This window comes from Camelus dromedarius, chromosome 13 (assembly GCF_036321535.1).
Source record: "Camelus dromedarius isolate mCamDro1 chromosome 13, mCamDro1.pat, whole genome shotgun sequence".
NCBI lineage: Eukaryota > Metazoa > Chordata > Mammalia > Artiodactyla > Camelidae > Camelus > Camelus dromedarius.
This window is the reverse complement of record NC_087448.1, coordinates 70,484,869-70,497,208: the sequence shown is the minus strand read 5'-3', so window position 1 is coordinate 70,497,208 and position 12,340 is coordinate 70,484,869. Positions and strand designations below refer to the sequence as shown.

Below are 12,340 nucleotides of genomic sequence, written 5' to 3'. Positions count from 1 at the left end.
TAAATAGAGTCATAGGATCACCACCTTTGAGATGTCTCCTGATCCGTGGTTCGCCCTCTGGAGGGAGCCAGTGCTGTGGTCAGAGATTCATCTTGTTCTGTGAGTCTGTCCACTTGAGTAGTGTTTTCTGCACTTTTCAGGGTCTCCTCACAGCATCTTGAAAATGTGTTAAATTGAGTCCCAACCAAATACTGATGTGTTTGACCTTCTTTTCCCTTCTACTTTTTAAATTTAAGAACTCACAGTTTTAAATTTTAATTCCTAAAAAAATGCGACCCAGCTTTTATTAGGGAAATAATCTGTGAGGAGTGCCTTGTCAAGGGGAGCAGAGACATGAGAGCCTGGCTGCCCACGCGGAGCGCCTCTCCTCTCTCTGTGCTTCAGTTTGAGACTGCTTAGAGCATCAGTAACTTACATTTATGTATTTGATAGTATATTTTTAAAATTTCTGCCTATGTTTGTTTAACTTGACGTTTTGAATGTTCTGTGTTTTCTGGTCTGTATAATAGTTTGGTTTTGGATTTAAAATAGAGGTTTATTTAACCACTGTCTCTTCTAAGTTAGAATACAAAATCCATTGAAATCATGCAACCAAAAAATGCTGAGAATAAAATTAATGTTTTTTTCCTTCTCCCAGATAACTCTTTAGAAGGAAGTAGGTTTTACTTTTCCTCAAAGTAGATGTTTCCAGGCATAATGTGAAACCAGGTGGGAGGGTAGTTCTTTTGATTTCTATAAGTTTCAGATTTTATTTTTTTATTTTAATTTTTTGTTGAGGGGGGAGGTAATTAGGTTTGTTCATTTGTTTATTTTTAGAGGAGGTGCTGGGGATTGAACCCAGAACCTTATGCATGCTAAGCATGCGCTTTGCCACTTGAGCTATACCTTCCCCCTTCTATAAGTTTAAAATATTTGGAGAGAAAAAATTTAGTATGGTAATGGAGTAATAGGTTGGTGTTTGATATATAGTGAAGATAATTAAAAAACCCACTGCAGAATTAGGTCTGATTGGTGAAATGGGAACAAGTGAATGGAAGGTTACAAGGACGTGTGTGTCAACCAGAGGTGAGAGTGAAGCTGCCCAGGAAACGTAAGGGGTCATCCCTGTAGGTTGGTGACCTCTCGTCAGTTTTGAAGGGGAGGCGCCTGCATTAGCTGAGAGGTTGGATTAAGTTTTTGAATTCAGAGCTTAGTTAGTACCTGCCTTGTATTTAGATTGTTTGAATCAGTAACTGTTTTTCCCCCCTTAAAATAACACACAATCCTTGATTTTCCACAGTGACAGGAAAACCACGAAGTGGATGGTGATGCAGTCTTTGTTAAACCAGAAACAAGTCACCCTTGAGGTCTTTACTGTAGAAGTGCTAAGGGTTCCTGAGTTCTCTCGGGACGGAGGGGGTGGGGGACGGGGGGATGGTGGTGACAGTGTTGTAAGGGTTGGTGGTCCCTGACGATGTTTTCAACTTAGCCCACTTCTGAACACTACTAGGAAAGAACAAACCGATAATGAGAGGTTCAGAAGCTCTCAAGTGCTGGTTATGGCAGCAAACTTGGAATTAGTGTTGAATTCTGTTACTGTACTTTGGCCTGAAAAAATACATACGTATTTTGTTTCCATTTGCAAATTAGCATTGATCTTGCCCCTTTTTTCTTTGGGTAGAGAGAAATCATCTAAATTTGTTTTGAACTTCCTAGAAGAAAGGAGCTTCAAGTATTATTACTGCAAATTCCAAATGTCTGTAATTACAAAATAATGAAGTGATTTTATTGTTCAAATTCTTTGGGTGGAATGTGCTTGGGTTTTGGTCTTCTAAATTATTGTGTAAATGGAAATATTACCATATACAAAGAGTCAGCTTAGTAGTTTGTATAGAAATCGCATACAGGTTGATTTTGGGTTTAGATGTTACATTGAGAGAACCTTGTTGCGGTGTTTTGCCCGTTTGGATTTTTATTCGCTAGTTATTCATTTAGCTCATTTTGTGTTTCCATTGTCTCTCTAATGTGGTGCACTAAATAAAGTCCAGGTTTCGACTTGGATTGTCTGCTTTGAATCCTGCCTCTGCATTTTCAGTATTTGACCATAAGTCACTTTTGTGAAGCAGTTACTTTTCGTGTGGACCTTACTTCCCAGTCCTGTTGTGGGGAGCAAGGCCCCTCTTGTGCTCAGATCAGTGAGCACAGTGTGAAGCTCCCTTCCTTCCCTTGTGCTGTGGCTTTTCTTTGAATATAAAGTATAAAGAGGGGGGAAACCTGGAAAACTGGAGCACTTCAGTGATTATTTTAAAGAACAGTCTTTGCTGGTGAGAGTTTTACATTGAGACTCTTTTTTTTTTTTTTTAATTAAGCTAGGATCTGATTGACGGTAGGTGCTAATATTATTGGGGTTACCAGGTTCTATCACCAGCGGTATAACATTTAAGCAAACAGGAGATATGTTCTTGGCATCACTTAATAGTCATAATTTATACTGCAAATCTTCATTCATTTAACATTTATTCAGCAGGAGAAATACCTGATCTGGAGAAATAAAGAGCCCGTGTTCTAACCTTGGGGTATGTTTGTTATATAAGACCTGTTTACCAGCGCAGTTCTTTGCTAATGTCCCGGGAGTTTGACTGAGTGTTGACTCACAGAACTCCTGTTGAGACCTAAAGTGAGAGATTTCAAAGCCCATAGTATAAACTCTAGATTATTTAGAGTAATGGGGAAAAGGTACAGCTATGATTGTTATGAACTTTCAAATATTTAGTATTTATTGCATTATTAAAACTTCTAAGTTGATGATTAAACCAAAGGGTAATTTAAAAAGTTATAGTAATTTATTTGTACTGTAACTAGATAAAAAACTTGATTATGAAAAGATCTATATTTGAAATTAATCATACCTTTCGATCCACTCATTGATCAGGATGTTAAGAAATAGTGAAAATGGGCAAAATCTAGAAAAAATGAGATCTCTAAAGATTCTGTCCCTAGATTATTCACCATCGTAAAGTATAATTTTTTATGTATGAATTTTAGTTGGTTTTATTTGGTGTTTAACTCATAGACCAGTTGGGGCTGATTGTTTTCCTTGAAATAGTTCAAATTTGTCTTAAAGCAGAATTGTTTTTTTTGATTCATTAAACATTGAGTGTTTTAAAACATGAACTTTTAAGTTCTTATTAAAATTAAATCAGTGTGTTTGTTAAAGCTTTTCAAATTTATTACATTAAACTGCTGAGAAACAACATCCACGATTTTCTCAGCATAGGAGCTGGCTTCAAATTTTTCTGGTCTTTACCCTCCTATGAATTGGTCTGTTACGAGCTCGTGAATCTGGGAGGTCTGTTCACTGGTCAGAGATTTTCAGTGCAGTTCGATGTAGGAGTCTCAGCTGGACCAGTGCAGAGGCTCGCAGAGCTGTAGGATGCGCTGTTCCAGTGGGGTCTCCCACATGCACGTTTGTTTGCTGGGCTTTGTAATGCTGGTCTTTGACTCCCGGAAAGTAATGAAAGGGGTTTTGACAGTTAGGTAAGATGCTACTTTTCTCCACTCTTGTGGGTTTCACTGTGTATTTATGATTTATATTATAATTTTATTTTTTCTTTATCAGACCTTGTTTTGTCACTTTTGGCAATAATCACTGAGGCTTGTAAAAATCTTTCAAAGTGCACGTCTGGCTTTGTAACCCTTGTGACTGGGCTCTGTGGTCCCTCCTCCCCTCCAGGCCGCGAGGTGCGACTGCTGCAAGTCTCAGGGGGCGCTCCGGGAGCGGGTGCAGTGGCGCGGGGAGATGAAGCACTTCTGCGACCAGCACTGCCTGCTGCGCTTCTACTGCCAGCAGAACGAGCCCAACATGGCCACGCAGAAGGGGCCCGAGAACTTGCACTACGGTACGGGGGGCGGGGCCGGGGGACCCCTGCGGTCTCTGCCTTCGGCGGTGGTGGCGATCTCAGTGGTTGGGTCTGCAGGTGGCTGAGCTATGTCCACAGTTTCCTTGGGTGGGGGTGCCTTGCGTGGTGTTTCTGTGGGTGTGCTGCTTTTTATTAAATTCTTTTTTGTTTTTTTCTTTTCATTTTTATTTATTTTTCTTAATTTAATTTAATTTAATTTCTTATTTTATTCTCTTAAAAATGTAATGCTAATCGAAAAAGTAGAGTATAGTTGGGGGTAGAGAGAAGCTAAACAGAATTATGACGAAAGTTGTAAAAAGTTCCTTTGTGTATCTTATGTCACATGCAGTTTTAAATGAAAACCGTTTTTAGCAAAGTGTGCTGCGGGCAGGCGAGTGGGGAGAGACAGCAAGCTCTTTAGAAACTGTGACTTCCTAGAGAAATCTAAGAATATAGTGTTGCCACCGGGAATGCATGCCTTCTGGGGCTCAGCATAGGGAAGGGTTAATTCCACCTATTCAGCGGGTATGTCAGCTCTCACAGTTCATATTCTTCACTTAAATATTTTCTTCAGTAACTTTTAAAAATCAGTAAAATGTAATGAGAAACAGGGATGTAGAAAATTCTGAAGAAAGTAATATTTGTCTTACTTTAAATTTGTTTGTTTCTAGATCAGGGTTGTCAGACGTCCCGATCCAAAATGACAGTAAGTATTGCTCAAGTGAAGTGCTGAATGTGGCTGTCGTCACGTGGGGGGCAGAAAGCTGTTAGTCCAGCTTGATCTGCTGTGATGAGGGGAGGCTTTGACCTTCCTCTGTTGAGATGGTCGTGAGTTTCGCATTCAGCTGAGCTCCCGGTGTTCAGACAAATCCTTTCCTACCTGCTGAGGAGTGGCAGAGGGAATGAACTGTGGCCTTGACCCACGTCGGGCGAGAGGGACACAGAAACACTTTGCTGCAGCAGCAGCGGTGGTGGCTGCGTCTGGCCTTGGCAGCTGTGACAGAGCTTCCGAGTGGTTGAGCAGAATGCCCCGTGGATGGGGGAAGTGGGAGGAGGAGCAATGAGCCAGGTGTGTGTGTTTGGAAAAACTACCCTTGGGGCCCAGCTAGGAGAGCCCGTGGTGGAATCTGAGGGGCGAGGGCAGGGGCAGGCCAGCAGTGGTTTTGTGCAGATACTCCTCAGTAGGGACTGAAGGTCTGTGCTGGGACCAGAACTTGTGCGTTTTTAACTTTGAAAAGTATTTCCATAATGTTTCCTTCTGGGCTGTTCTTTTAGTTTTTTTCTGCTTTTTCTTTCTTTTGGTGAAATACATCCATTCTGCTTTTATGTTAGCATTTAAAGACGCTCGTGGCTTGGAAGTAGCCATTCATGTGTGGCAGTAGGAGCAGTGCTGTGCCGCACCTGGAGCAGGGCCCGCCCTCTCTGCTGGTCTGCAGGTGACCATGGTCACGTAAAGTGACATCCCTGTCCCCAGGAGCCCCTGTGGGAATCTGCGTTGGCGTCACAGTGAGTCTCTGGGCTAGTTTTGTCCTGGTAGAAAAGAGAAAAATCAGTGGTTCTTGGCTCTGGCTAGATACTGGAATCACTTGGGGAGTTTTCAGAACCTTCAGATGGGTTCCAACTCAGAAATTCCGTACTTTTGAGAAGTTTTTCAGGTGATAGTAATATGTAAGCACAGTTCAGAATCACGGATGAGGCTGAAAGATTGCTGTTTGATATCACTCCATTCAGTTTTTGCTTTTGATGTTAATAGTTGGGCAGAATTCTACAAAAATAAGCGTGCTTTTTCCTTGGCTGTCTCCCCCATTTGTTCCCCCCGTGGAAGTAAAGTTTTTAAGTCAGACAACTGAGGAGTATTCAGCTGAACCGTCTCGAGTCTGGTAGCAGGCATGCTGATCCCTGCTGTGGGGCAGGAAGATGGTCCCTCTCGACACCCCCCACCAGCACCTAGGCCACCTCCTCTGACGGCGGGAGGACCGAGGGGCTAAGTCAGTGCCCTGCAGCCCTGTCCTCTTGTCATAGAAGCTCCCTCCATCTTCTCCTAAGTTCGGGGAGTCTTTTAGTTCCTCACCCGTAAGCTTCAAAGGCTGCGTGCTCAGCTGCGTGGCTTTGGGTCACTCTCCTGACTGTTGTTTGTGAGCCTTTCCCTTGTTTGTAGCATGGAGGTGAGGGTGGCACCGCACAGGCACCACCACAGGCAGTACTGAACCCACCTCCACAGGCAGGGCGCCTGGTGGTTAGAACTGGGTCGGATGAGTCCAGACTTCAGAACCTACAGCTCCCAGGTTGTGCGACTTCTGAGCCTGTCTCCTCATCTGCAGAATGAGAGTGAAGAAAGGCCTGCCGCCTCCTGTGGGGTGTGAGGGTTAAATAACTCATGTCCGAGGCGTGTCATGTTGGTGTTTGCCTCAGGTCTTAGTCCGCGTGAGCCGCTGTGACAGGACACCGTAAACGAGACAGCCTACAAGCCCCACGGTTCTGAGGCCGGGCTCTGCTGTCAGGGCTCCAGCAGATCCGATGTCTTCCTCGTTCACACGCTTGTGCTGGAAACAAGTGTCCTTTTCACAATCTAATTAATGCCAGTTGTCGTGTTTGTGTACTTTTTGTTGGTGATTTTGCTATTTAAAGTGTCCCCAAGCATAATCAAAATGCCATTTGTTGTGCTAAGCACCAAAGGCTGACGGAGCCTGGCGGGAACACTGCTAGGTGAGCTTCGTCCAGTGGGCTGGGGTCCGTGCTCGTGTGGCTGCTTCCAGAAAGAGGACGGGAAACGCATCATGTGTAGAGCTGAGGGTGTGTCTGTAGTGCACAGTGGAGTTGGTGGCGTCGTGACCACAAGCGTGGTTCATGGGCTTATGTCTGATTAAACAAAGCAGGATTGGGTGGGTGTGACACCCTCCTTCCCTGGGGCTGTGCCACAGCACCGCCTCTGGAGCAAAGTGTCTGTGGGGACTGTGTGGCCTTAACTGCCCAGATAACTTTGCCTGTGCCCTTTCCCGTGTCTGCAGGTAGGGTGGAGAGCTCCCAGGTGTAGCCTGCCAGCCCCAGGACGGGGGTGTGTGTATGTGAGTGTGTGTGTGAGTATGTGTTGCACGTGGTGCAGTGGTGAGCGTGATGAGGCGGCCAAGACTGTGTCTGTGGGAGAAGTTTCTGAAATTGCAGTTACTGGGATGTAGGAAACACAACTCAAAGTTTGATAATAGTTTTGGTAATTCTTTTCATCATTTTTCTTATCTTTGCAAATTTAGTGCCAGGTAAAAGCAGTTTTTCCAGTAGAGGGAGCTAGAGTATCAGAAAGCCATAGTAATTGCAGGAACTTTTTCCTTTACAGATAAATTTTAAAAAGCCAAATTATTTTCAGAATTCAGTTTAACTGCCTTGCTATTTTATTTAAAAGTGAGACTTTTTACTTTTTTAAAAGAATATGCTGATGGTATCTTTGAAAGACACACCTGTGCAGAAGGAATGATTATAACCGCTTTGCCTGTGGCTGGGATAGATTTGTGTTCATCTCCCAGATCACGTCTGTGGCTGACATGTTACAACTCGTGTGTTTTGAGTATATTCTTCCACTTTTGTGTGTTCCCTTCGCTGGACCTAGAAACAAGATACTCACTAACACCAGAAAGTCACACAAATTAAAGGAAAATTAAGTGTTTCTCTTTGCTTCTCTGTAGGGCTCAGCACCTCCGCCTTCTCCGACCCCCAACAAGGAGATGAAGAACAAAGCGGTTCTGTGCAAGCCTTTAACCATGACCAAGGCCACTTACTGCAAACCCCACATGCAGAGCAAGTCCTGTCAGACGGGTAATTGCCCTCGCTGAGTGGGATCCCTGCTTTTCTCAAATCATAGGCTACAGAATAGAGGTTTTTGGTCACTGTCGTTTTTCTGTTCATTTTGCTTATCCAGTTTTAGACATTGCCTTGAGAATACAGCATATCTTTTAAAATCATTAGTGAAGATCAATCTCTAATAAAGGCCCACAATACAAGTTAGTTCACCAGAGGTAAAACGCTGTGTCAGAAATTTTGTGGAGCTGAGACCCACTAGAGTTAAAGTGCTCCCTCAGAGAAATCCAGCTCCCGGAGTGCGGTCTATAACATAACTGTTCCGTTGCCGTGTCAGAATGAGATGAAATTACTCAAATATGTATTTTCATCAACTTTAAATGTTAGCTGTATTCTAATCGTTTGATTAAATAAAACTTTTTGTGGCGGGAAATCTGGTAGGCTGTTTTTAAAGGACGTTTTCTTTCTATTTAAAGAAAAAGGTCTTAATTCTGCTTGTGCTCTCTGCAAGTTAGAAGAGCTGCTTCAGTCACTTTTGTTGTTTTTAGCTTAACCGCATTGTGTGACACCTGAACTTCTCTGACTCGGGTCCCGAGGCCCTCAGTTTCTCGTGACCACACCCAGACTGAACCCTGTGAGCAGGTGCTGCTCGCTGACGCCGCCTCGGGCCCTTTTATGCTTTCAGACGGCGGCTGGAGGGCAGAGCGCGTGCCGGTGCCGGTGCCGGTGCCTGTGTATGTGCCGGTGCCCATGCACATGTACAGCCAGAGCGTGCCCGTGCCTACCACGCTCCCCGTTCCCGTAAGTCAGCCCTCAGCTCCCCCACAAGCGGTCAGCGGGTGCCGGGGGTGGGGCGGTGTGGGTGCAGTCACTACCTGGGGGGCTGGCCGAACGGAGGTGCCTTGCCTTCTGCTCAGTTAACTTAGGGCTGGCGGAGCGTCTGCCGGAGGCTGCCTTGTGTTTAACCAGGTACGTGCTCTTCCTTGAGTCTGAAGTTTAGCAGAGTCTGTGTCACTTTACACGTGCCGTGGGTCATTTTAGGAAGAAAGATTTGTGAACTGTGAGGTGTAAAACGGAAACACGGAATAGAGTTTCATGTAAAGCATCACCATCTGCAGTGCTTGGGGCGCTGCATCAGGGCTTGGCCGCTGTAACCCCCTGGCGGACAGAAACACCTCAGTAAGCACTTGGATTTTGATTTCAAAAAGTGGCTGCTTAAATTGTTCCAGACTCTGGGTGCAGGCAGAGAAGCTGCCTGCAGGGCTGTCTTCTGAGCATGTTTACCCACCAGCACGAGGGCCTCTAGCCTCACGCAGCTACTGGGCCGTGGGCAGCGTGTGGAGCATGCTCATTGAATTTCCAAGACTTGGTGTGGAAAAAAATAAGATCTCATTGTAGATCTCATTTTAATATTGATTATATGTTGAAATTATAATATTTTGAATGTATCAAGTTAAATAAAATGTATTACTAAAATTGAAAAAAAAGCTGCAATTTTGGCACTTTCTTTGTCACAGCTGACATCTCAATTTTTGCTCGTTTTTTGGGGGCAAGTAATTAGGTTCACTTATTTATTTATGTTTTTTGATGGAGGTGCTAGAGATTGAACCCAGGACGTTGTGCATTCTAAGCACGCTGTCTGCCACTGAGCTATACCCTCTCCCGACATCTCAGTTTTGATGTGTGTTCTTTCCAAGCAGTATATAAAGTAGATCATTAATTTGCAGAAATACCTTTTAACGTGTGAACCTAACAGTTAGCTTTTGGTTACTTAGGTGCCAGTTCCCGTGTTTCTGCCCGCCCCCTTGGACAGCAGTGAGAAGATCCCTGCAGCAGCGGAGGAGCTAAAAAGCAAAGTTTCTTCAGAGCCTCTCGATACAGAGCTGCTCACGGTGACAGACGTGATGACCGAGGATGAGGGGGGAGCGGAGGGCGCCGACGTCAACAGTGAGCTCGCTCTGTCCCACTCGTGAACCGTGTCGTGCTGGAGCAGGGTTGTGGCTGTCCCAGCCTGTCCGGGTACCCCCCCCCCCGCCCCCGCCCCACCTGGCGTAGGAGCAACACAGGCGGGCTTCCGACTCAGACCCGCCGCACATAGCCGTGCCCGGTTCAGGCAGAGTCTGTACAGTCCCCGTGTGAATTGTGGGCGGGGTCAGACGCAGAACTCAGTTTTCTGGGCCTTTGTAACTATCTGAAGCCCCGTCTGGACCAGGGCCTGTCCTGACTCCTGCTGGGACAGCGCTGGCCAGGGGCTGCAGCAGGACCCGGGTTCAGTCTCTGCCTCTGTCCTCCAGGGACACCCAGAGTCTTTTGGCTTCCTGACCCTCATCCAGAGTGCAGCACGGGCCTGTGCGTTCCCTGTGTCTGTGTGGCCAGGTCTGGGGTGGGAGGTGATGTTCATGCGCTGCAGCCAGCAGGATGTTAACACAAAGCCCTCCTGGGAAGTGTTTTGTCCAACCTTGGTATCCTGTGTGTCTATTTCCCACCTCCACCCTCGACTTGGAAAGATGCTTTTCTCACTGTGGGTTGTGATAGAGAAATGCTTAAAGAACTGATCAGAACATTAGGATGTAGTTGCAAATAAGCGTGAATTGAATGATGTGGAAAATCTAGGTTACAGTTCGAAAAGAAGGTTGAAAATCTCAGTTATCCACCCTCATTAGTTTATTTTTGACTAGATTGCTTTTAGGAATACTCTAGAGTTGTTTTACTGTGAAAGCATAGTGAATGAGGGGCAGCCGCAAACTCGCAGGATTAAAGGCTTTATGTATTCATGAGCGTCGAGTAGCAGTACAATTAATAGTAGTGCACAGTTCAGCGTAGCTGCGTGCCTTTGTTCCTTTGGTGACATGTTAATATAAATATTCTTGTTTTGCATTTACAATTAAATGGCCTTTGCTAGATTAAATATGGGTACTGTTGGAGTTTTCTGTTCTGATTTCTAATGACACTGCGGGTTGGTTACAGGTGTGATTATGGAGACAGACGTAATCAGTTCAGACCTCGTGAAGAGCTCTGACCCAGAGACACAGTGCCACGTGCCCGACGTTCCATACGAGCCAGACCTGGATATTGAAATAGATTTCCCCAGAGGTACAGAAACACTGTTCACTCTTTCAGTGTGAGCATGGCTCTGGAAGTTAGTTACGGAGTCGTAACCTTGGGTGTGGTCGTTAACAATCTAATGTTCGTGTCTTGCCTTCATTGGTCTTCCTTGTCTTTCCTTTTTCACTCAAAAGTCAGCACTTAACTTCTGAATGAAGCATATGATTGAACTGGAAGGACTTAAAAAGAATGTCTCAGAGTAAAAAGAAACTTCCTCAAAGTAATTTGTTGTAGGAACTTTTGAAGATAAAGGATAAAGAAGTGCTGGTGTCTTTTTTAAAACTTACATAAAATAATGTTAGTATATTTCTTAAAACTTTTTTGAAAATTAAGTTAACCTTCAAAGGGAAAAAATATTTTCAGGTCTTTTGTTGTAAAAGAAATGTGTTCTGTTTTTCATTATTTACTTTCTTAACCTATTGACAGCTAATAAGCATATTGAATAGAATATAAAGCATTTACTTTGGAAAAGATTTCATAGATTGAAAAATTTGTACTGAGACCATGTAGATCTTATCACTGAATTTCAGGTTTTAGTAATTTTTCTATCACACATTTCCATGAGAATTCCGTATTGATGATCATTATATGTATTTAAGAATCTGAGCAGACTTCATCAGAGCTGACAGGCCACGTCAGTTGCAGAAAACTGTCCTTTCCCTGCCATGCACGGGCTGCCCTGGGCGCGGTGCCTGTCCGCGTTCAGTGGCTGTGTTGACAGAATGCAGGCCGTGCCGTTACCTTGAGGTAAAGTCCTTCTGATTCCATTGTCAGCTGCAGAGGAGCTTGATGTGGAAAATGAGTTTTTATTGCCACCTGTATTTGGAGAAGAGTATGAGGAGCAGCCTAGACCTCGATCTAAAAAAAAGGTATTGGAACACAACACACCCTTGCCTTCACGTCGCGCCTGTGTGTGAGCAGAGGGTAAAGATGCGTGAGCTTCGGTTGTGCCTGAGAGCATGGGAAGATATTTTGTTTTCCTGGTAGAGGTTTTATTGTTTCATTGGAGTGATAAAAATACCTTCGATTTAGTTGTAATTTCATAGAAGAGTGATTATTATTGCCACTTAGTTTTTATTTTTAATTTTATCCTGATAAAAGGTTGACATAGTTGCTAAATAAGTAAATTCAGCTCTCTGACAGGAATTCAGGCTGTGTTCTAGGCAACTGATCTATGGTTGGACGTAGTTTCTTAGCTACGGCACCAAAAGCACAAGAACAAAAGGAAAAAATAAATGAATTGGATGACACCAGAATTTAAAATTTTTGTACAGCAAATAATGCCATTAAGAAAGTGGAAAGGAGTTGAGAAGTCATTCCTGCTAAGGTGCAGTCATCAGGAAGGTCTTCAGTTTCTCTCAGATTGATATGTAGAACCCTGCTGTGTCTGATTATTAGTTTGTTATTTATGTCTTATTTTTATTTTCTCATCATCAGTGACTCTCAACTCACAGCAGAAGTTAATACGATTTTGTTGTACAAAGTAGTTTACGCAGAAATACGTCATTCCTGGAGAGAGGTTTCAAAAATGTAGGTAGTTATTCTCAGGTTCAGAAATACCAGTCGAG

The 12,340-nt window shown here is 44.0% G+C and overlaps 1 protein-coding gene across 4 annotated transcripts in view; it reads left to right on the top strand.

Moving 5' to 3' along the window:
* Window positions 1-12,340, top strand: part of ZMYM2 (zinc finger MYM-type containing 2) — a 68,605-nt gene that overhangs the window by 48,163 nt on the left and 8,102 nt on the right. For all 4 annotated transcript variants that reach the window (XR_010383719.1, XM_010988723.3, XM_031465690.2 and 1 more), the window contains 7 exons: window positions 3,713-3,878; window positions 4,550-4,584; window positions 7,556-7,685; window positions 8,353-8,468; window positions 9,443-9,614; window positions 10,635-10,760; window positions 11,547-11,641. Coding sequence is in view for 3 of the 4 variants with exons in the window: in XM_010988723.3 (XP_010987025.2) it covers window positions 3,713-3,878; window positions 4,550-4,584; window positions 7,556-7,685; window positions 8,353-8,468; window positions 9,443-9,614; window positions 10,635-10,760; window positions 11,547-11,641 (840 nt within the window). In the remaining variant the exon portion in view is untranslated. The remainder of the gene's footprint in view (window positions 1-3,712; window positions 3,879-4,549; window positions 4,585-7,555; window positions 7,686-8,352; window positions 8,469-9,442; window positions 9,615-10,634; window positions 10,761-11,546; window positions 11,642-12,340) is intronic.